Genomic DNA, 26,050 nt, shown 5'->3' on the forward strand with positions numbered 1-26,050 from the left:
CCCCTGCTTTCTTTCTTTCAACAGCAGACCAGTTTTGCATCCTAAATCCTCCGTTACCCCTTCTCCTCGGTTCGTGTCGATTGCAATCTCCAGGCACACATCAAACGCAACGATCAAGTTCCATATTTCCCCGGGAGCTCTTCGAGGATCGTGTCCTTATGTGAGACGCATTCCGGGTGGGATCCCTTGGTCATAATTCTTGTGACTTGCAGTAGGAGCGCTCTGCAGGTACCCGGTAGGCGTCGCTTCTTCTCCCGGTCGTGACACGGACGTCCTCGCGCGGGGAGTCGACGGGAGAGCAGCCGCCTTCATGAAGATGGAGGCGGGGAGACATCCTACGCGTTGACCGGGAGCAGCCGCATCTTCCCACGGCTGTGGATCAGCTGTCTCGCATCCTACTCGTATTTTTTATCGAGGAATGCCGTTTCGCTAGCGCGCACACACTGCTGCACTGGGACGCAAGCTGCTCTTTGTCATCGCTCTCATCCCGAGCGCTTGTGGAGGAGGCGCACAGCGACAAATGCATGGCAAAACATCCCGTGAGGCGCTCGTAAAGAGTGGGTGGGGGTGGTGGCTGGTAGCCCCGCGTCTGAGGTCCTAACGTCAGCTAATCGCTATATGCAGAGGCGTTCCTCTGGTGGGGGGCTGATCATTCGCAACACAAGCTGTACATAGTTGTCTGGGGCAAAGGGTGGGGGACGGTGGGGAGGGGTGGCTCCATGGTTTGATGTACGGACTCATCCCACTCGGCGTTATCAATCAGTTGCCCCATCGTTGCATTCCCCCAGCAAAGTAATGGAATCACTACAAATGCCCTTTAACGGTATTCCCAAACATTTTTGTTTTGATTAGGCACAAAATGTTTTGTGTTGATCCCCACAATTATGCAAACATGATGCAAAATCTTCCATGCACCAGGGGACTCAAAAAAGGTAGTCTTAAAGTTGACCTATCTGACTTGTTTCCTGTAGACCTGTGGCGTCGTTGGAGAAAAACAACACTTTCTAGGTAGCGAATCCCAATAATACAACATGTGAGGTCAGCTCTGAAATAGACAATGATTGTAATGATCAAGGATTGCGACTTATATCTACTTGAATGTAGGCTTTTCATTTTTTTATCACATGTGTTGCGGTTGGTATGATTTTGTCCAGCTAGCTCATCGTTAGCGTTGAAGCTGCCATGGGCTTTCCTGTTTTGTTTGCTTCCGGTTGGAACTCATTGGCGTTGGTCGACCGGCCTCATGTATGAATATATAAAGGACTAATTATGACTTGAAAGTAATTTTACTGAGGAGTGATTTACTTTCGGTTTCATGAAAACTCCTAATAATCGCGGGAGGTAAACTGAGAATAAAGATTAAAAAGTAGAGGGTGGCCAATCAGACAAAAACAGAAAGAACATGGTGGCCGTAAACAAAAAAGAGAAGCAAGTAACGCCCACAGAAAACATTAACAAACCTTGCGTGTCTTTTTTAAGGTTATATTTTGCAAATACGCAAATGTTTTCACTATAATGGACGCCCGCTGCTTTGCCGCTGTTTTTTGGCAGATTTTCAAAAAACAAGAAGAGCATACCTAGTTTTATACGTATATTTATACATTTATTTGTGTTTATCTCTTGCCACATCTTAGCAGTTATTATCCAACATTGTTAAATTTCTTATTGACCAAAATAATACTGCTCATTTTCCCGCACATCTCCAGTACGTCATCAGATACAGTACATGAATGCCGGGAGTGTTTCTATTACTATTTTGCGAAAAGTTCTTTACCAACACCACCACCTGAAGGTGTAAAAAGTCTTATGGTATTATTTTCGTGTAAAATATTTTACGATATTTTTTCCTGCCAAATGTCACTGCCAAACTAATAGTACGAGCAGCAAAAGACAGCAAAGTCAAGCTCGTCACTATAGTCATTTTTGACACCATGCAATACTCCACATTGCCAACATGAAAGTTAAAAGCAGAGACTTTGATGCCTACATATAGACAATTGTTATGTAGTTAGTTCTAGGGTGAAATTGTTGTAGCTGCTTAATTGACTTCAACATTCAACCTGGTGGCCTTTCTACTGTAACTGAGTTGCGGCATTTTTAATTGCAAAAGTCCAAATGGAAATGGACACTTTTAACTACTTCCAGTATGTCCAGCCATCCATTATCTGCACCGCTTATCCTCAGTAGGGTCGCGGGGGTGCTGGAGCGCATCCCAGCTATCTTTGGGCAGTGGGCAGGGGACACCCTGAATGGATTGCCAGCCAGTCAAAGGGCTCACAGACACACACAACTCTCTCACTTCTTCACACCTAGGGACAATTTGGACTGGCCAATTAACCTGACATGCATGTTTTTGGAATGTGGGAGGAAACCGGAGAACCCGGAGGAAACCCACGCAAGCACGGGGAGAACATGCAAACTCCACACAGGAAGGATCGATCTCATGACCTCAAAACTGTGTCGCACACGCCCTCACCACTGCGCTGGCGTGCTGCCTTCCAGTATGTATTCATGTTAATTTGTGAACCATTTGTGCAATCTTTGTCTATAAATAAAGTTGAATTGATTTGGAACTGTAAACAACTATGTGAGCTGTGAAGATGTTGTCCTTACCTTATTTATAGTTCAATTACTGGTAACAAAATATTGCCGAAGAAGATGTATGAGGTAGGTGTGTAAAGAGTGCATTAATCTCAATGATTGGTTTAAAAATCAGTCATTCAATCTTAAACTTAGAATGAGCAAAGGGATATTTCAAAGTGAAATAATGCCCCTCAGAAGACCACAAACAAAAAACTAACAAAAAAAACGTCCAAGCGAGAGTCTCCACTTTCTTCACTTACATGTGTAATTGACTCAACCATTTACAAACAGCAGAGTGTGCGTTGTTTGCTGTAAGTCTTCCATATCCCACTTAACTTAAGAAACTGTAAATCTATACCGTTTGTAAGATAGGAAACTGAAAAAATGGATTATATTTATTACACAGTTGTAACAAATTATTTTAACATCAATTATTATATTTTCTTTGTGAGAAACAACAAAATCAGCAACTAAGTTTACACTGCCCCACACTACGCTCGCTGCTTTGCAGAAGGGGTAAGTAAAATGGACCCACGCCACTAAGAAGAGGCCCCACTGCCTCACGTTGTCGGGGAGTAAACAGCACAAAAAACATAGTGGGGCCAAATAAGGAAAGTACTATCATGGTGGAAACTATGCATGAGATTAAAAAATGTTTAAATAACTTGACAACAGAAATGCAAATGAGATACATTCAGCATAATGAGTGAAGGAACCGAGGAAACAAAACAGGAAAATACAAGAAATTAATCACACAGAAAAATCATCTCACAAAACAGGAACAGCTGACTCAAATCACTAATGTCATAATAACTGGATTAGATATCAAACCACACACTCAGGACAAAGCCGTATCGCTAGTAAGAGATCTAAATGAAGAAGAGCGGGCAACGGTGGAGGAACTAGTAGTCGGATTCACGAACAATAAAGGTACTTCTTTGGAGTGTAATTATATAGAGGCTTGTCACACCTTGTCTCACCTGGACAAACAGATGAAACCAGCTGTAATACTAAAAAATGTGAACAGAAAACAAATGAGCTACTTAAGTGGAACAACTGCTAACGTAAATAAGCATCTTACAAAGAGAGACTCTGACATTGCAAGACATGCTCATCCTCTTTGCAAGCAAAACCTGATCCAAGCTACTTGGAGATCTTACTGAATGTAGAGTAGTAGTTTAACACGCAAGCAGGCTTAAGTTCTCCTGATTAAGGAGCTTTTAGACCTTGATGCTCTCAATTAACAAAAAAAACCTTCTACCAACATGAGGGATATTCCTATGATAATACAAGTAAAGCAAATTAACTCTTCGCTTGCCATCATGCTTAGGCTAACGTGTCTGCTGGTACTGTTGTTTATCATTTTTTCAAAGTGAACCTCGCATGTTTAATGGACATTTTGGGCAAGTCAGAATAAGAGGATAAGGACTTGAATTGGTTTGATTCACAACAATTACAAGACATGTCAAAGTAATGTTCCCACTCTATTTTTCTGCTTGTTTTATCCAGGTGTTTTATTGATGATTACAAAAAGTAAGTACTTTACTACTACTTTATCACGTATACTTAAATAAAGCACAATCAACTCAATTTTGCTTCCACCCTATGTTTAAATATGCAACTTGTGTGCTCTTGCGTGTGTGTGTGTTGTTGTAAGACAAATGTAGTAGCGAACACTGATTGTATATAAAGCATGTGGCCTATTGTCAGGGGCGCCGCATAAAAGTGGGGTACATAGTTTGAAGTGTTCCTCAAGAGTTAAGGTTACATATATTCTCTATTAGGGACATGTTAAACAAAGCCCAACTGAGTTCAAAGAGCCCTTATGCTTCATTTTCCATTGCTCCCATCTGCTTTTATTTTACTTTATCAGGCCTGTTCAGGGCGAAACATCCACCAAAAAGATGAAATAAGAAGACTTTATTCAATCCATCCATTCATTATCTGCACCGCTTATCCCCAGTAGGGTCGCGGGGGTGCTGGAGCCCATCCCAGTCATCTTCGGGCAGTGGGCAGGGGACACCCTGAACTGGTTGCCAGTCAGTCGCAGGGGACACAAAGAGGAACAACTCGCTCGCTCATTCACACGGCCAATTAACCCGACATGCATGTTTTTTTTGAATGTGGGAGGAAACCGGAGTACTCGAAGGAAACCCACGCAAGCATGGGGAGAACATGAAAACTCCGCACAGGAAGGTTGGTGGCTGGATTTGAACCCATGACCTCAGATCTGTGCCGCACACGCGCTAACCACCACGCCGATCGTGTCTCAGAAATAAATGCAAAACATGTTACTTGTATGCCCTCTCCTGGTTTGAAGTCATGATTGCAGGATTAAGTTCCTCAAAAAACGCACACCTCCTTTAAATTAAGTAATAACACATGTAATTCAGACTGGACATTTTGTTCTGAAAATATGGTAATTTACATCATACTAACTAACCCATAGCAGAGTCAGCCATGCAAGGCAACTGCTCATAGTGCTGAAAAAAGGTTTAACCTTCAGACTAAGTTAAGCTTTAAACCAAGTTTACCAAGCTAAAGTAGGTTTAAAGCTTTAACTTAAGAGTTACAGCATATTTGCTGATTAATCTCTGAAGTTTAAAGTATCAAAGATTAAATTTTGATAGCACTAAATTATAAGATAGAAATATAATAGAAAAGATACAATAGCAAAACATATTAAATGCATTGATCCTCATACAAATTGGAGACTTTTTTTTTTCAAGATGGCGGCGCGTCTAGACGCAGCGGCTTCACGTGTCTGTCCAGTAAATCTTTTTAACCTGTGAAGCCCTTTGAGACTCTTTGTGATTAAGGGCTATACAAATAAAAATGACTTGACTTGACTTGACAAATGTTAGGCATTGAGCACTCAAGCCATAAATATCATAAAATATTAATAACAATAAAATTGGGGCACACCACAAACACAAATGCTTAGAAAGGGGGAAAAAAACTTGAATGATAACATGTTTGGAATAATAAAGAGAAAGGAGCCACTATGTGGAAATGATCTGTCTTATATTTTCCCAATATCAAGTCATAAGAATCCCCATTCTGGTAAACACAGCGTACAGTTCAAATAAATGAAATGATTTAGTGCATATGAAATAATAAGTCATTACAACTGTTCTGTGTAGCCCAAATTAAACATACAATAAAATTGAGGTGAATGGGGTCGGAAAACAGTCACCATGCATCAGTCAGCAGTTCATCATAGCTGCTTTCTTAAATAATGGGTTTGTACATGTTTTTCATGTCCACTTTTTAAAGACTTTTAAAGCCAATTATTTAATTTCTCCAGTGCCATTAAAATAAGAAATCTGCTGTGAATCATGGTATTTCGCAGATCCACAACTATCTTTGTGACTTACATGTATGATTTTTAATCTTGGGTGTGTATTTCTCAAAACATCATTTTTAGATCTTAAGTAAATCATGAATATAATTGTGGATTTGAACTATACGTGTTAAAATATGTCTAAGTCAAATATCTCCCCCAAGTTTTGAGGAAAATTATGATATATGTAGCTTACATTTTCAATTATGGGCATTTTCTCTGTTACAATTTAACACTGGGAAAAGATACCATCATTCTTTTGCAAGGCATATTTTTTGCATTATACACATTTCATAAAGCCCTGTTTAGGTGCAACCGGCCTCTTGGGCACAAAACCCCTAGGGGGAAATTACGCTTCACAGGACAATCACATACAAAGTAATGCCAGCTGCCGTTAACCAGGTGAGAAGAAATGCAATGGCAAAGCGAAGCCACCAGAAAGCAGTGTCGGCCTTTAATCAGACCTGTTGTGAATCACGGCAACAATTCCAAGGACATGCAAGGACTTCACCTATAATTCAAGCTCTTTTCAATCCACGAAAACACAACATTAAAATGCATGCATTTTCGAGGATTTTAAGCTCCCTTATGAACCTGGTATGTATGTTTGTAGGGGGTGGTTCTTAGTTGTGGAAGACTTGCTTTGTGCAAGCCTTTTTATAATATGGCTCCTTGGTTTGGTTAGCAAACACATTGTTTGAATTACATTGCGTGCTACACTGAGCTTACCTGTCTATGGGGGCATCACCATATCCGGAGTACCTCAGCGAGCCATTATCGAGGGAGGCCTGTCTGGGCAGTAGCCCGCCATGGCGTCTGCTTCTGTTCGGCGTCAAGTCCCCTGAGGCCCCCTGGTAAGGGTAAAGCGACGGATCCTGCAGTTTGGCCTTTTTCCCCTGAGGCCCGCCTTCAAACACAGCCCGCACCTGTCCAGGCACCAAGCCATGAAACCACGCTCCTGATTTGGTGAGGATTTCTTGTTGTTTTCGGCACAAGTTGCATACCCACATCACCTGCGGGAAGAAGAACAATGTTAGTGGTGTATGATAAATAAAGGAAAACACAACATAATCTCGTTATAATGTTCGGTTTTTGAGATGGTAAAATATTGACAACAATTTAGAAATGTATTAATGTGCAATCGTATTGGAAAAATTGTTATGGTTTCAGAAGTAGGGACACATAACCTGTAGTATGATGTCCTTTCACGTTAAACCATCTGAATGTTTTTTTTAAATTGAAGTTAAAGTTTCAGATGTTTGGAATAATTCTCAAAACTAAGTTTGTTATTGAGCGGCATTTGATGAAATGAAATTGTATCACTGATCATAGTCAAGTCATGTTTATTTGTATAGCCCTTAATCACAAAGAGTCTCAAAGGGCTGCACAGACCACAGATTAGAAAACAAACTCACAGTCAATGGCCCCAGCAGTTGATTTGTTGATGTTTTTTGTGTGTTTCAGCGTGTGTGTGTGTGTGTGTGTGTGTGTGTGTGTGTGTGTGTGTGTGTGTGTGTGTGTGTGTGTGTGTGTGTGTGTGTGTGTGTGTGTGTGTGTGTGTGTATTTTTGACTTTCTGGGATGTTGAAGCCCGGTAATATCGGAGTGATTTTACTTAGTGTACATTTAATATTCTTATTCAGAACTTTGAGTTGCCTTTTTTTCCCTGAAAAGTGCTATACAAATACATTTTGATTTTAAATAATGTACACAATGGAACCACGCCGTTTTCACTGGATGGGAAGGTCAGCATTAATGAGCACACGCAGTTTCTCCAACTCAGAATACTTTTTATTCTTTGATTCCGCGAACAACTGTAGATTTGTAGTAAAAAGACAAATGATAAACGCAGAGTCCAGCTTACTTTCTAAACAAACCTTATGTATGCTTGTTAATATCTCCGGAACTTTTTCATTTTTCGATCTGCTCCCACGGTAAAAATGTTACAGTTGTATCCATCAATATATAGTGAAAGTCCAGGCTTCTGGCAAGCCACATACAAGCACAACTCGTAAACAGATAGTATGCATTAATGGAGCACACTTTTGAAGTAAGGAGAACAAGCAGAGTAGTTTTGTTTTATTTTGGTGATCTTTTTTAATGTTCAAAGTTAAATGCAGGAAACAATATCTATTTGCAGTTTGTCAATCCAGTTTAGCCCTTGTAATCAAATTACTTGCAGAGGTCATGTACACGGGGTTGTTTGTTTGTCACTAGTTATGTTTTGCTCCAAAAATGCAAATTATCTTCCTAGTCAGACTTTTCCCTGCATGTTTACGTAGCCATTGACTTTCAAATTCATATCAAGAAAAAACTGCCAATGTGAGCTAAAATTGAAAGATCTTTGAACAAATGCTAAGTAAATCAATTGCAAAACAAAGAAAATCTTATTGAATGCCAAGTTTTGGCGCATATTATTATTATTATATGGTTTCTAAAAATGTGGAAATTTGGAGGCCTGCCTCACTGAGATAAAAGAGTGGATGTCACTCAATTTCCTGCGTCTTAACTCTGAAAAGACTGAAATGTTAGTTATTGGTCCATCTAAGTCCCGTGACTTATTCTCTAAAACCGCTGTGAACATAGACAATTGCCACATCACACAGAGCGACTCACTTAAAAATTTAGGTGTCATTTTTGACCCCGATCTGTCCTTTCAAACACATGTGAAGAAAATTACTAGAACCGCTTTCTTTCATCTCCGTAACATTGCTAAAATTCGTCCTATACTTTCTCAGTCGGATGCGGAAATCATAATTCATGCGTTTGTTACCTCCCGTCTCGACTACTGTAATGCACTACTTTCCGGTCTTCCGATGACCAGACTCAAGAGTCTTCAGCTGGTACAAAATGCTGCAGGGAGGCTTTTAACAAGGACAAAAAAGTACGATCACATCACCCCAATTTTGGCTAACCTGCATTGGCTCCCTGTTAGCCTAAGATGCAATTTTAAGGTTCTCCTACTACTATACAAAATCATACATGGACTTTCCCCCTCATATATTTCAGATCTGATCTCCCCCTATGTCCCGGCCCGAAGCCTTCGTTCCGAGAGCGCCGGTCTTCTGGTGATCCCAAGAGCCAAGAAGTGTTCCGCTGGTTCGAGAGCGTTCTCCATCCGGGCACCGGTGTTGTGGAATGCTCTTCCCCCTGAGATCCGATCTGCAACTCGGTGGAAATGTTTAAATCTAGGCTTAAAACTCACTTCTACTCTATAGCATACGAGTAACCTAAACTTCTTATATGTAATAACTTGTGTAATAACTTGTGAAGCCCTTAGAGACTAATTGTGTTTAAGGGCTATACAAATAAAAATGACTTGACCTAAATGACTTGAATCACTAAATAAGCATGTGATAGATTCACAAGGTTTTCCACCCCATGCAAACAAAATAAATGTTTTGTTGATGAGGGGAAAGATTATTACTTGCACACATGCAGCAGCCTTCCACATGACTCTTAATTTGTAACTGTTTTCACATTTGTGACATATCATTTCTTTGTTCTTTTTTCAGTGGCCAGGTATGATCTCCAACCACAATTTCCTGTATTCAGTTATATGCCATTACCAATAAACACATTTTTCAATTTACTGCAAAGCCCCACCATGCAAACAGAAATTACTTCACGAGGGCTGAGTATATAGCAGATGCAGTTTATAGATTAGTAGACACTCAAAATAGGAAGAGAGGACATTGATGTATTTTGAACTTGCAAGAAGAACAGGAGAGAGAGACGAAAATCTAGATAAAATTTGCCTACCTGTTCTAAAAGCCCTTCCCTGAGCCTTTTGTTTTATTAAATCTCCTAGATTAGAAAAGCAAATACACTTTTAAGGATGTGGAAAATAAGAACAGCAAAATGATTGTCCATAGTGAAAATGACGTAAACATTGAATAGTAAAAAAACAACAGACAAGAGTCAGGTGTAGTAGTCAAAATAAAAAACTGTCATCCTATGCAATCTCCTTTGCAGGTGACAATTATTAAAATCAGAACAATCTAATCAACCATACTAAATACATATTACAAATGGATGAATTTCCTCTTAGAATGCCATGCTTTGTTCTGCTCTTCTATGCAGCTGCAGCCAACTCACACTACATTAGCCCCACAAATCCAAGAGCAGACAGCAACCCTGACTACTAACTCCAAACACACAGACACACAGACCAAGAGTTGCAATGTAATGCAATTGTTACCAATGTCTGATCCAGGAGACCAAATCTGGCCTGAACGCTTACCCACACACACGCAAGCACACCAGTCTGTCTTTAAAGTCTCAGTGCTGAGTCGGTGCATTATTGTTATTAGCACTGGCTGCGCTTGAGCACTGCCTCTCCCGCAATGAGGGCTACCTGTGTTTTGAAGCTGACTTTGCATCTCTGAGACAGATATACTCCATATGTAATGTGCTGTGAGTGATGTTACAGAAGATTCACAGTATGTCTAACATATATATTGCTATTGCAACATTAATACAGTTTTAAATACTCAAAATTCAGACTGGTTAAAAACAACAGTTACGTCATTGACTTTAAACTGGGGGAAACAGTATGAATGTATTTACTGTACTTTTTAAACTCTTTCAGACCCAGGCCAGGGAGTTCGGCCAGTCCCCGTCCCACTTTGATGGAGTGGTGGCGGCTGCTTGTCTTGGTGGCGTTTCTCCGGGCCCCAGTGCTGGCTGCTGCCAAGACTGGGAATGGCGTGCCTGAGTGCTACCGGGAACCCTCGGAGTTGATTGGTTTAGGGAGTATGAGGGGATGTCACCCTGTAGGGCCCTAAACCCTTTTGATGGGTTTCATGCATGCTCAGGTCTTTCACCACACCAGCACCTTGCATGATTCAGGAAGTGTCTATTAAATGATAGACACTGCTGTTCATGGTTAACACTCTTCCTCTGCTAATCTCTGCTAAACTTATTTCTTTTTTTGTGTGTGATGATGGGCACTGACCTTGGTGAACCTTTTTCTCAAGTGAAAGGAAACTGGTTAACCAGGGGAAGACCACATACTTGACTGACCCACCACCTCAGCCCCCCAAACTCTTTTGCACTTTTATTTCAAAATGTTGAGTTAATGAGGATGGAGTCCGGTAACAAACTGCTACATCTAATTTCCACCTCTGATGGTTTTCTGACTACTTGAGTCACCTAGGAGACGGAAATATACAAGGAAGGCCAACGTATCATGAAAATTTGTAGCAAAAAGCACAAAGTGTTCACAAGCATACACACACACACACACACACACTAAAGAAAGAAATCTAGTCCAGTGAATTCAGAAGTCAACCTATAGTAACAAGAAATATTGTTATGGACTTGTTTTAATTATTGTTTTGTTTTGACGAGTAGCCAGTTTGTATTTCAATTTCAATGGAAAATTAAAAACAAAAACACCAATTATGTCCAGAAGACAGTAACATTGTATCACTTTTGAATGAGCCCTGTTTTCAAGGCATGCTTATTCTTTTAAAACAGGGGTTACTAAGCACCAGACCACTGACCGGTACCGGTCTGTGGGTTACTCATTACCACTGTGTATTCAAAAAAGATAAATACGTTCTAAGATTTTTTGTTTCATTTTTTTCTTTAACGCTGCTGTGTTCACATCTGTGTGTTAGTGCAGAAAAGTTGTTGCAATGTCATGGGATGTTGGTGCGATCTCACAAGGAAACCCAAAGTTGCACATGATTACACTCTGGATTATATTTATTGTTATTGCTGTTGTTATTATTACTGTTATCGTTATTATTATCATTCATTCATTTTTAGAACAGCTTATATGCACTAGGGTCGCGGGGATGCTAGACATTGAGCAGCGGGCAGGGGACAACATGGAGTGATTGAATAGAACAGAATTGTTATTAGTACCAAAGTTGTGAAACATTGTTTGCAATGAGATTAGACATGGCACTCCAGGGTTAAGATGTAGTAAAGACTTAAGATAAAAAGATAAAGGACTATCAAGATTAATAGGCGAAACAACGATAATAAATACAACCAATGTTGTGAATGAATATTATTAATAGAATAATCATGAAACGGATTACTGTGCTGAATGTCTGCATTGATTGTGGCAGGTTGATTTACTTTATTTGCTCTTTTTGTGTATGTCGATGTACTGTTTTTTGTTTTTTTTTGTGTGTATATAGGATTGGTTTATTGTATGTTATATTGTCACTTTAGATGCTGTTAAATCATGGTTCAAATTGAAATAGTTTGGTGTTTGTATCCCTGGTGACCAAAACCCCATTAAAAAAAGAAAAAGAAAAATACTGATCTCGTACAGGATGCCTTGACTTAATGCACGGTACAACTAAAACAAGCATCCTTTTTACTGCACAATTCTTTGGGTAAACATGTTAAATTAAAAATAAACCGACCACTATTCTTTCATATCCAGTGTGGTGTGCGCGGAAGCAAACATATGGTAATGGCATCACTGTGCCGACACTAATGGACACGAATGTATATAGACACATATGGGTGCCCACACACACACACACACACGCAAGCACACATACATGCAAAAGCACAGGCACACTCCCCTTCATATTAACTCTTCATGGCTGAGTGCAGGAAGGGGGTTGGAGGCTGCAGCCCTCAGGCGGGGCCATTTCTCCTTGTGTTTGCACATTTCATAGTCATTGAACCTGATGCTAAAAATAGAATACTGAAAAAAAACATTACCACAGTTAACAGCTTACACAATGTAGACTGCATTGCCTACAATATAATAAGATTCACCGAGTCGGAGAGACACAACAATGCATCATCTTAAAATAATCGACATGTTCTCCAGTCTTTTTCAGGACGTTAGCACGAGCCTGTTTTATATCAAAAGATGTCAAATTTCAAATTGATATGAGTCACATAGAAGGTTTTTTGCAACCTCCACCTAGCGTTTTTGTCCCTGTCTTTAGTATTTACATTTATCAGGTGGAGGAAACAATGGATATCATTGAGCAGCTCCCTGTGGCCACCTTGCTGCACTACAGCAGTAGTGAATAACAAACAAAGTGCAACTGCAGGACTGTCGCATCACTTAGTTCAACTGTTTGCTCAAATTAGGAGCCAAACAGTAAAAAGTCTTATATGAATATGAAATAAGTAAAAATGGCAAAATAATTAGATTTTTAGGAGTGTTTTGTTCACATTTCTACCCAAATAATTGTTATATTATAAACAATGAGCAAAAACAAATGCAATATCTAAGATAAAATATTCTCCAGACTGCAGTTATTTTTATTCTTATATTATTCTTATATTCAAGTTTTATTTGAAAAATTATGTAATGTTTATTTTAATGAAAATAGGAATAAGATAATAAGAATAAAGATTTCCAAAAACGTCTGACTTCATTCTGTCGAATAAGTATGCTTTCTTAAAGTATTATTCCTCTTCTTTGACATAGAAAAATGATATTAAATATAATTACAAATAGTTTTTTGAATTGTGAGAACTCATATTATGTACATTTTTTCTTATTTTGCCTTACGTTCATTGCACTATATTTACAGTACAACATAAGGCCATTCATTCTCTAAGCAATACCTTATGAATATTTTGCAAAATTTCCCTGACAGTCTTTTATCTTGTTTTTTGTCTTTTAAGTCTTTATTACGTGGTTAACCTGGAATGCCATGTCTGAAATCGTTACATCCAATGTTTAACTATGTTGTCATCAAAGACACTAAAAACAGTTCATTTCGTTACAAATCAACTGAAATATGACAAGTCTTTTATTGCTCTATTATTGCTGATAAAGGCATACAGTTTAAAAAAATGAAATGAAAAAAATGAAATATCCTATCTTAAAATATTGGAATTTGATGAAAAAGTATAATAGTAGGCTATTATACGAATCACTTATTCATTTGGATCATCAAAAATACCCACACAACTGCAGATGTGCCTGAGCCTTGAAAAACACTCAGCTTGGTTCAATAAATTTGCAAGTATCTGAAGAAGTGCTGATCTGACTGATGTCCAGAGGACCATTATTGACATCCTCCATCAAGAGGGTAAGACATAAACATTTTAGTTTCATAGAAAAGCTTGAGGTATTCTAAAGCACATTTGAGCAATCCTACTTTTTTTTGGAATAGGGTGCTGTGGACTGGGTAAACAACTAAACAAACAATAAGGGGTGGGATGCATGCAAACGATTAACACAGCGTTCCAAAACAACACTTGCTAACCACAGCAAAGTGTTGTGGTGATTTCATCATGCTGTGAGGCTGTGTGGCTAGTGCAGGTACTGGCAATCCTGTTCAAATTGAAGGCCACGTGGATTTCTGTCAGTACCAGCAGTTACTTATGAACAATCTGAGACAAAGTGACGTTACCCTGGGATTGAATACTTCAACATTTTTTAAATCTCTGTTGTGATTTTAAGGAAACAGTCCATCCTTGGTTTTGTGAAGACGAATGGTCAAAAATCCTTACCCTTATAAAAAGCCATATGAAGCATTTAGAGGAGGTTAGAAACCTTGACTAAATGGAAAGATTTAGATTTTTTTTTTTTAAGAGCCACATCAAATATTTTAAGACACAATTCAACGAATCCACCAAACCTGCTCTCCATACAAAAACCTAATTATTTAGCACATTTGATTTCACTGGGTGACATTTGATGATTTGAACAATTTTTAAACAATAGTAATGCCAGAGCCTATGTCCCATATCAACAAATATACCACTTAAAATCTGTCTCCCACCCACATTTACTTGTGATCTTTGAGGCTTATTTCGACCATAATTTTGTCGTAAATAACAGTTTTAAAATAAGGTGCGAGCAGAGTTCTTTTGTAAAAATGTCACAAAATACTGCAAACAAGCAGGATGTATTTAGGAGAGTGTGCTAGGTGTGCTGACAGATCCCCACCCGACCGCTCACCCAATCAAAATGTTGTGGTTACGTGGTTGGCATTTACAGGTATTAACCGTTTGTTCGGTGGATTTTCAGCATGACGTGTCTCAACAGCAAACAATGATTGTTTAATGAGCTGTAATATGAAGGATTCCTTATAGAGGTAAAGTCAAAACCAGGTCTGTTGGTATAACACCGTGAGTGTAAACTGTAGTTGAAATGTTGCCTTATATATTTTGAACAGGACAAACTGCTGTCTGATTTTCTCTGGCTTTATATACAATAAAATTGGGAAGTCACAGAGAGATTATTATGGTCCCTGTATCTCCATGCCAGATGTATTCATGAAAAGGCCCCTGGTTTAATAGCTGTCATTTCTGCAAAAGGAAGATTTACTAAATATTCTCATTGTAAATTTTCCATCGGGGTCCTGTAAATCCTAGGAACTTTATTTCACTTCTCAACTAACACTGTGCCTGTCCGCTGTATACTATATTTAACTGAAATTGCTGATCCAAGCAAGCAATGATTTGTAAAAGAACATCTTCAAAATGGTCAGGGGTCCAGGCTCCTCAGGTGTGCCCCAGGGCTCTGTCCTGGGGCCCCTTCTCTTTATATATCTTCTCCCCCTAGGCCATATCTTCAGGAAATTCAATTCTTTCCTGCAAACCCAGCTTGATACTCCCACTACCTGGCCCCAACTTCTGCCTTTCTGAAATAAAGTCATGGTTTACCATCAACTTTCTAGAACTGAACCGCAATAAAACAGAACTACTTCTCATCGGCACCAAATCCACCCTTTCTAAAGTTGACTCCTTCTCTCTTATCATTGACAATTCCTGAGTTAATCCTTCCACTGTGGTCAAGAGTCTGGGTGTCATCCTCAACAGCACACCCTCATTTAACTCTCATATAAATAACAACACCCGGTCAGCCTACTCCATAAACTTTCTCCGCCCCTCCCTCACCCCACACACAACAGCCATCCACGTCCATAGCCTTGTCACCTCACGCCTCGATGACTGAAATTCCCTCCTCTACGGTTTACCTCAACAGTCCCTTCTTTACTTCAGCTGGTCCATAACTCTGCTGCACGCATCATCACCAAAAAGCTCTCTCGCCATAACATCATCCCTGTCCTTCAGCAGCTCCACTGGCTCCCAATTAACCAGAAAATCACTTACAAAATCCTTCTGTACAGATTCAAGGACATTCATAACCTTGCCCCTATCTACCTCTCCGACCTCCTTCACACAGCCATGCCAACCCGCACCCTCAGATCATCTTCCTCCCTCCATCTCACTATACCCCCTGCCTGCCTCAGCTCCATTGGGGAGCAGAGCTTTCAGCCGCTCTGCCCCCCCAGCTCTGGAACTCATTGTCACCTGAACTCCGAAACTCTGCGACCCTGTCCACCTTTAAACCCGGACTCAAAACTCACCTCTTTAGACTTGCCTTTCCTTGATCATCAGCCTCACATACGACCCCATTTGAACTCTACTGTGTTTTATTTGCTTTTTCTTACTTTCCTGTTCTACTCTTGTTTTATTCTTGCTTTATTGTTGTGTCCTACTATATGTACAGTGACATTGGGTGTCCTGAAAGGTGCTTTGAAGTATAATGTATTATTACTATCATTATAAGCATTTTAACATGCCTGTTTATTTTTTTACAGTTGCATATTTTTGCAATAGTTGAGAGCTAAGCTAAAACTACAGCCTTTGACATTTAAAACAACATTTTCCTCATCATTTATTTTATCAGCATAAACATTCAACTGTCTTGGACTCACATTGTCTAGTGACAAATATGAAGATAGACATCTTTGTAAGGAGTCAAAAATAATAAAAGGACAAAAGAGGTGAGGTAAAAAAGTGGAGATGGCATGTCATACAATATTAATGTGCTGGTAAATGAGCTTTCATAGATATCATATTGCCTTGAAGCATATTTCCTTCACCTGCACTGAGTTGAGCTGAACTACTCATCAAAAGACTCATTTTTTAGGGAGTGGAGCCCCTCTAAAGAACATCCTGGCCTTGAACACAACCGAATTGAACTGCAATTGTTAATAAGGTTTGGAATTAAAATACTTCCGATCAAACTATCAGCCCAGCTGGGGGAGCTACAGTCACTTTGATGGAGCTTGTACAGCCAATGAATAATGGATTTACTGGACTAACAGTGTATACAAAATACCTTGGACATACCCATCGAGATGTTTTTTTTATAAATTGTTTTTGTTATTGTTTGAAGACAAAAAAAGTCCATACGAGTCTCCCTTGTGGTGCTCTGTGTGTGCATATGTTGAAAATGAGGCGTGCTGCTACATTCACATGCTTTGACGGTGGCTGCACGTGGTGAATTACAATTTAATGAGCTTCTAATTTTAGTCTGCGCCAGCAATAATAATAGACTTCATGAATATTTATGTCCCCTGTTTGAAGCTGAGGTGGGAAATGGGAATACATTAACAATATTATTATACATGTGAATATTTGGTTAATGTACACACAATTTTATTTGCGCAGGTTCACATGTTTCGACTGTTATGACATTAGACTAGCTGTTTCCCAAAGCAACTATGCAGCAAACTGAATTCAGAGCATCAAATATTTAAATCAGCTTACCCATGTTGTCGCTGAGAGAAAACGGAATGCTCAATTCAATCACTCCGTAAGGCAGCTTGGTCTGATAGACGCGCTCCAGACAAACAAAACAGCAACTCTGACCTTCAGGACCGCGGACAGCTCAAAATCCAGCCACTGGCTGCTGTGAGCACCGACAAGGTTACACTGGAGATCCCACCAGCCGAATGCGCTCCGAAAACTCAGACGTTGCCCTACTTTCTATCAGCAGCGTGATGTCACAATCCAAACACTGAAGGTTGACGGAAATGCAGATTTCCAATTCCGGGCAAAACCAGAGTCGAAACCACTCTGGGGGAGGAGCGTGTGATTTAAGCACCACCCCGACAAATGAGGTTATGCATCCCACCAACGCTACATTCATTCGTCCAAGAAACGGCCAGTATGCCGTTTGCATCTGCAGGCTTAATTTATATGCGGCAACTCTCACAATCTGGCAGTGAGACTGAACTGAAAATGTATCTGCTCGCAAAAAAAAAAAAAACACATTCTGTCATTCGGTGAGAACCGTGACCAGCTATGTAGGTGGCGCATTACCAGCAAATGTTGCCCTCAAACAACTGCAAAAGGATGAATCCACAGAGGCTCTATTATGGTGTAAAATTGGAGAATTTAGGATGTGTTTAAGCACAATACAGTGCAGGCTCAAGTTAAATTCATAAAAACAGATGTGAGCTAAATTGATTAGTGAGCTGTGGGTATAGATATTTTACTTATCTGAAAAAAAGACAAAAAAATGGAAATGAGTAATAATCTACCAAGGATAATTTAGGTTATTTTAATTCTTATTCTCTCTTTATTTTTAAAAAGGAAAGAAAGAAAGGAAGGAAAGATCAAATATCTTAGAATTTTAAAAGGTACTTTAAAAAAGCATAATGTTATTCCAACTGCGTGACAAATTGTTTTTGTAGTGTACTTTTTCTACATTAGGGGTCTCAAACTTGCAATCCAGGTGCCAATTGGGGCATGCAGAATGAAAGTGTGAGGTCCCCACCTAAATGTGTAAGTTTAAAGGGACAGTGTACATTATTTAGCGAATCCTATTCTTATAAAAAAAACATTAAAAAACAATATGTACTGGAAAAAATATGCAAAAATACATTAAATATGTTATAAATCTGCATTTTTTTAAATACTCATAGGTCGAGGAATTTTATAAATATTTTACATAACATGAGCCTCGCCTAGAGAAGGCTCACACAATTGTCCGCCATCTTGCTGCTACAGGTATGCCCCAAAACATGTAAAAGGCTGGGCAGAAAAATTATTAGTTTAGTCATTTTAAGTCTCTGTGGTTTGCATCCTTGTGCTTTTTAGCACAGCATCTAGTGGTCAAATAATACACAATGTCCCTTTATATGAGTAAGTTATTTCAATGTATAGTTTCTCTTATTTAAAAATATGAAGCATACTAAAATAAGCATAATGGTATGTCAATAGTGTAAGAATTATTTAGCATCGTACATCTATATGTTTTGTAACCATTATTTTGCTCCATTGTCGTGAATGCTTTTAATTCAAGTCGACTTAGGTAGAAACATTCTGATTACATACTGCTCTTTAGGTTTCTTTGCAACCTTATCAAATGCAATACTTTCAAAAGGCACAAAACCTATTCCTTCATTCTTCTTATATCATAAATGTCTACTTTTCAAGTTTTTTAGAAATAAAAGTAACAGAGGCAGAATCTAAAGACAACTATCGCTTGCGGAAACTAAATTGGTGACCCCTGCTTCAGAGCTTAGCACATTACAGAATCCATCACAGCACCATGAACAGGTCTACCTATCCCTAGAAAACATTATTTTATATGAGGCAAACTGGTCACAATAAGGGAAAACTCGAAAAACTGTTGAGTCAAAAACAATTTAGTTGGGGTAAAAAGTTGCCAGATGAACTACTTGGGATTATTTGATCGTGCCTGATAGGCGTTTTTGAACAAAAAACACCCAAAAGTAGTATGTTTAAATATGTTTGTGAAGTACAGGGTGACCCAAAAAGATGCATACCCATATTTTATTCGATAAAAAAATCAATTTTTTAACGAATGTCTTTTCTGTTGCAGGACGTGAAAGGTGAACTTATGGATGATCATTTGCAGCTATAGTTGCTCTGAAAATGTCTTGGACAAATCACCAGAAGAAATTCTCCCTGGAGACCTATTTTGCGACAAAATCATACCAGAGTGTGCAGATTCAGTTTCAAAAGCGTTTCCATTGTCGCAACTTTCCATCAAAATCAACGATTGTTAGTTGGATTAAGAAGTTCAGAGAGCATGGAACTATAGTGGACCTATGTTCTCAAGCCACAAGGGGAACTTATTCAGGCAGGAAGAAGAGTGCAAGGACAGAAGAAAACATTGCTGCAGTGATGGACTGAGTAGGACGCAGCCCTAGGAAATCAGTGCGTAGACGCAGCCAAGAACTCGGAATGACGAGGGAGTCACTGCGACGTGTTCTTACGTCTCATCTGCACCTATACCCATACAAGATCCAAATAAAGCAAAAAATAACTGATGCCGACAAGGAAAAGCTTGTGCTTGAATATGATGAAAACTTTCTTGAGAACGTTTGGTTCTCAGATGAAGCCCATTTCGAAGGTTCCAGATGAAGTGCTTCAGAGGCCGCTTCATTCTGTTAAATGTACTGCCGGGGTCGCCATGAGCAAGCACGGGATCATCGGGCCTTATTGGTTCGAAGATGATGACGGCCGATCCCAGACAGTCAACAAAGAGCGCTACATAGCTGTTCTGAACAAGTACTGGGCATCGCTGGTACGCCGGAGAGGGGTTGTGAGAGCTTCACAATGGTTTCAGCAAGATGGGGCCACACCTCATACAGCCAACGTAACTATTGCTTGGTTGAGGCAGAGGTTTGAAGAGAGACTCATAAGCAGAAGATGCAATGTGGAATGGGCCCCACACTCCCCAGATCTTAACCCCCCAGATTTTTATCTGTGGGGTTTCCTCAAAGACAATGTATACCAGGGAAATCCACAAACAATTGAAGAACTGAAAACTGCCATCACAGCAAAAATAAGAGCCATCCCAAAATAGGAGTGTATAAAAGTGATTCAAAATGGTGCCAGATGAGTACAGGTTTGCTTGCAATGAAATGGTGGACATTTGGAACACATCTTGGGAAAGCCATAAATTGACTAAAAATTGACAGAAATATCTGAAACTTTGGTGAATGGTCTTCCATAAACTGAATAATGTGTAGTTGTAATTTGAAATAAATAGCTTTCTTAATCAAAGCCACAATTTACATTTTCATGGGTATGTATCTTTTTGGGTTGATTACAGTTTAATTTCAAGGTAACTTTTAGTCTTACATAGCTAAAAAGAAAAAGAAAAAAAGATACATTAAATTTGAAAAATTGTCAGCAGTTTTTGAATAAATAATTCTAAATTCTGAAATCCCACATTTCTAATAAAATGAAAGCGTTCAAGAGTTGCTTTAATCACAAATGACTTGCTCCCTGTAGACTGGAGATTCCTCAGGCTCTTTTGAAGTAAACATGAGAGAACTGGTGGTGAACTCCACCAGGACAAGCATACATTCTTGGGACTTTGCAACATTGACAGGCTTATCTAAATCTATCTGCTTTTTAGGAGGAGGGTATTCATTTCAAGCTGTTTCTGAAACATTGATTGCAAGTCAGTTGTATGTCAAGTCAAGTAAGTTCAAATCCTGAGTACAATGGCACTGCTTGTGACCGACTTAATAGTCAACAAACAAGATCTATTTTGTAGGCTACAACATCACATTAATATTTAACACCAGCAGCTACTGTGTGAATTGATGGTTGACCTTGAGGGTGAAAAGGCTGTAACACTACTTAGTGGGAGGCGCCATTGCTTCTGGTCACTAAGTGGCATTGGTAATGTTTTCTAACCTTACAACAACCCATTCACCAGGCAAAACAAACAAAAACACATACAACAACACACAAAAAGACTTAACAATTTTGACATTGAGACAATTCGAAAAGGTAAGGACAAATAAAATAAAACTAAAATGCTTAATACACTGCTGCTCATTATATTTAATAGGGATTTTTTTTAAATCTTTTTGGGGTTGCTGTGTGTGCAAGTTTAAAATGTCACAGAAACAACATTGCTTCAGACACACTCCATCAAAAAATAAAATAAAAAAAGATCATGCTAACCCCTGTGTCCTCCTGTTGCAATTTCGTGAAAGCAGGAATGCAGCAGAACGATAGAAAAAGGGGAAATCAAAAGGAAGGAGAATGCGGAAAAAGTGGAAAGCAAACAAGAAAGTGAGTGCCATAAAAAGAGATTTTTGCTATATTGTCTTGCAATTTAGCAGCACTTGCATTACAATGGTTTGCATTGTGATCGAAATTTTAAAATGACATAGTTCAACAATTGTGCTGTGACCCTTGTGAAGATGAGTGATGGAGAAAATGGATGGACGGACATTCAGTGTGGCCTTAATCTGGTGGTTTATGCTGGTAGGAACTGATAAAGGAACAGCTGCAGAAAAAAATAGGAGTGGTTCCCTCCTCAAATACAAGACCAATAGATGAATTCACATTACTACTAAAAGGCAGAAGGAAACACATTAAAATGGTTCAGCATAATTGTGCTTAAATGTAAAAGCGGGCACACACAAAAATAAGTCTTACCTTGTTGTAAAATATTTCAAATTTAGATTATTATAGGATATTTTTCATCTGTTTTGCATACTAAAAATGGGCACAAATGTTTATTATGGCAGGTTGTTTTGGTAATTTTAAGTACATTTTTTTTATTTTGGTAAAAAACAATTTTCAAATAAGAAAAAATGATTCGCCTAGTGCACTATTACATTATTTTGCTCCTTTTGTGATTTTTTATTTTAGTTTTTCTATAAAAACAAAGTTAAAAATATCTAAAAATGAGAAATAAAGAGCAAGATGTCCTATCAACTGGGTAAGATTTTTTTTTTTCTGCAGTGCATGCTCTGATTTTTTCCTACCAACGCAAAAAAATATGTTTGGAAATCGTTTCAATCCCTACACCATGATAGGAGTTTAAAAGTTTTTGCTTTTTGTTAAATAAACTATTCCAAGCAGAGCTTATTATTAATTAGGTGCCAATAAGTAGATTTGGCGTTCGACTAGCTTTAGCTAGTTTGGTGGTTCAACAAAATGCATGAACCTTGATGGATGGATGGATTTCAGATGTCTAAGGAAATACAGTATGTCCACCACATTTAATCAAAGGGTTTTGGCTGGCATTCTCTGAATGTTTTCAGGAATCAGTTCATTTATTCGTATTATTATATGATTATCATCATTATTATCTTGCAAAACTCAATATTTTTTTCATGAAGTGGTTACAGTGTTTAAAAGGAAAAGAAATAAAAACAATGCAAAGAAATGCACCACACGTCACCAGCTCGAACTAGCCAGTAAAACCACCAAACTGAAGATGTGCAGGTTAACAAGACAAGTTGCAACACTGAAAGAAAACGTCTTAATCTATTGACAGAATGTTTTGCTAATATTTAGTATAATCCTACTTATTTTAAAATATTTGACCTTCATTCTGAAATATAATAAGGAAAAACATCCCAAAATAAGGACAAAAAAAATGTATCTAGAGTATCGTAGATTATTAAACCCATTATTAAGATACGTTCGACCTGGATTAGAAATAAATATTTGAAATAGGCCCAACAGTCATCTGCTCATCAAGTTTGAGTCAGTTTACTGCAAAAAAAACATTGTATCCAATAGCAGATCATTTTGCTCATTTTGTATTATTTAGTGTGTTTTCATGGGTTAACTTCATTCATTCACAAAAAACATTATTGATTTGAATGATAGGCAAAAATACATGAACCATGAAATAAACATGCATTTTTTATATTCGTACCTCACTCGATTTTTTATTTATTTTACATAACATTATCACTTTAAGTCTTTAGTTTGAAATAAAATGAAAGTTTGTGTTCTTCCTTGTGCTTGTAGCACTCCTTTTCGGATGCAAAACCCAATACAGTGACATCTAGTGGTCCAATTATACAAGTGTCCCTCTAAGTACAAACTTTCTTATTTGACAAGTTAAAATGCCTTTAAATTTCACTTTAAACAAGCAAATGTTCTTCCGTTGGAGTAAGATTTATTTTCTTTTTTTGCAGTGAACGGGCTAAAACTGAGCACAACAATAGTTGAATTAACAGCAGAGAAAATAAAATCAGAAATGTTGTAGACATTCTTTTGTTGAAAGCAGAATACTGAAAAATGTGAGAGACACCACTGGCTCAATTCCCAGATTATGACTTCACCGCTGAGGGAGAAATTTGCCCAAGGGCAAGACATCTGTATGTGTGTCCTTTTTAAATGGAAAGTTCCAAGCATGCAAACCAGCCTTACCTTATTTGACCGCAGAGACACTCGTCCTCCGCACCGAGCACAGAATTTAGTTTGGCAATATGAACAGAGGTGGCCACAGCCGTCAGCAAACTTGGTTTTGTGGCATATTCCGCAAGTTGGAGCTTCGCTCTTCTGTTCCTGAGCCGGCTTCGTCTCATCCCCCATCTTCTTGACCTGGTCCTTGTATGACTCAAACTGCTGGTGCAACTTCCTGTGGGCAGATAGGATGCAGGTTTGACAGGTTTGAGCATAAAATTGTATGTGTGAGCAAATAAAATATAAACTAAGATTCTTCGCAATATCATACTATAATGAAATGTGGAAAAAATCCACAATTCTCGGTCAAGAGTACTGTAACGCGTTATGAATAAAATATTGTAACTGTACTGTCGTTACTACTTAGTGCAATACTATGTTACTCCTCTACCTTATATAAGCATAGAGGAAGAAAATGCTAAATTCCTCACCATGTAAATATTCTCCCTACCGTCTAAACTTGCATTAGAGGCGGATTTTAAATTATAAAATAAATTACTGACATCAAGGTGTCATTTTAAAGTCTACAGGTATGTGTCACCAGTAGTGCATGAAGAGTGGGCGTGGTTTATACAGAAAAAAACTGACGGGAAATCAATGGGGCAAAAGTGACCAAAACACTTACTGGAAAAGTGTGCTGAATTTTTGTCTTTACATTTTTGTATGCAATACACCATGCCTGGACAAAAAAATAACATGTCTTGGACAATAACCAGAAATAAAGGCGACTTTCATGTGGTTCGAAGCCTGGAGACAAAATGGATATGGAGCTTCTCAGCTTGATACTAGTTTGCAAGCTCTCAAAATTGCACAAGCCAAGAAATTTGAAGGGTTCACTGCTTCAATAGGTTGGTGTAGACCAGGGGTGTCATTTTAGCTGGTGGGACACATTATAGAAAAAGCCCACTCGTAGGGGCCAGACGAGTGAATTAAAGACAAAGAAAGAAAGAAAGAAAGAAAGAAAGAAAGAAAGAAAGAAAGAAAGAAAGAAAGAAAGAAAGAAAGAAAGAAAGAAAGAAAGAAAGTCAAGTCAAGTTATGATTATTTGTATTTATCACAAGGAGTCTCAAAGTGCAACACAGACCACAGAGTGTTGCAAACTACAGACTTATTAGATCATCTCCTGATCTAAAACCTACATGAGGGCAAGGAAAAACTCAAAAACCTCAATATGAGTAAAATGAAGAACCCTTGAGAAGGGAAAGGAAGAAAGAAAGGAAGGAAGGAAGAAAGAAAAAAGTAAGAGGGATAAAAGGGGGAGAGGGAGATTGACAGAAGGGGGTGAACAAAAGGAAGAGAGGAGGAAACAGAGAAGAGAAACAGTGAGAAATAAAAAGAGAATGAAAGAAAGAGAGCCAGAAAAAGAGAGATAAAGCGCAATGGAGAAAAAGATATATAGGGAAAAGGGAAGAAAATGAGAGAGAGAGGGAGAGAGAAAGAGAAAGGGAGAAAAACAAGAGAGAACGGGCAAAAAATGAGAGAGAGATAAAGAGAGAGAGAAGACAGAGAAAGAAAATGAGAAAACAGGGAGAGAAAGGAGAGGGATATTAAATGGAGACAGAGAGAAAGAGAGGGAGAAAGAGAAATTTAAAAAAGACAGAAAAATAGAGAAAGAGAGAAAAATCAAAGGGACAAATCAAGGGACAAAGGGACCAAGAGAAAAAGAGAGAGATGTAGAGAAAAAGCAAAGAAACATAGAGATGAAAAAAGTGTGAGATAAAGAGAGACCTGATAGAAAGAAAGAAAGATAAAGAGAGAAGTAAGAGAGGAAAAAAAGAACCAAGAAATAAAGAGGAAAAAGGAGAGGGAGAAAAGTAGAACGGAGAGAGAAAAATAAAGAAAAAGGGTAAAGCGAAAGAAAACCAGTGAAAAAGAGAAAAAGAGAGAGAAAGAAATGCATCCAGGTTTGCTTTGGGAGTGGTGGCTGTTTCTGGTGACATCTGGCGGACATATTTAAAACATTTTTCTCTTGCGCTTCGCTCGCCGTTGTCTCGCAGCCAGATTCAAACCCTTGGCGAGCCAGATCCAGCCCGCGGGCCGCATGTTTGACACTTCTGGTGTAGACAGTTTTTTTAATTTATTTTATTATGTGGCCTTTCTAAAGCGGTCTAAGTGGCAGGCTTCAATGCAAGTATATACAGTAAGTTGTAACTGGATAGAGCTACTTTTTGGTGTCAGTAAC

General features: G+C 38.6%; 1 protein-coding gene across 18 annotated transcripts in view; it reads right to left on the bottom strand.

The window, feature by feature from the left end:
• rims2a (regulating synaptic membrane exocytosis 2a) overlaps window positions 1-26,050 on the bottom strand; it is a 196,700-nt gene that overhangs the window by 130,620 nt on the left and 40,030 nt on the right. For 17 of the 18 annotated variants that reach the window (XM_088326414.1, XM_088326413.1, XM_088326412.1 and 14 more), the window contains 2 exons: window positions 23,833-24,043; window positions 6,656-6,939 (listed from right to left, as the gene is read on the bottom strand). In XM_088326414.1, coding sequence (XP_088182540.1) covers window positions 6,656-6,939; window positions 23,833-24,043 — 495 coding nt within the window. Of the gene's footprint in view, window positions 1-6,655; window positions 6,940-17,430; window positions 17,663-23,832; window positions 24,044-26,050 lie in introns of those variants that run through there. The other variant, XM_088326423.1, reaches the window with a different exon arrangement.

The sequence above is a fragment of the Urocampus carinirostris genome, chromosome 2 (genome assembly GCF_059441175.1).
Source record: "Urocampus carinirostris isolate Australia breed hairy pipefish chromosome 2, RoL_Ucar_1.0, whole genome shotgun sequence".
NCBI classification, from domain to species: domain Eukaryota; kingdom Metazoa; phylum Chordata; class Actinopteri; order Syngnathiformes; family Syngnathidae; genus Urocampus; species Urocampus carinirostris.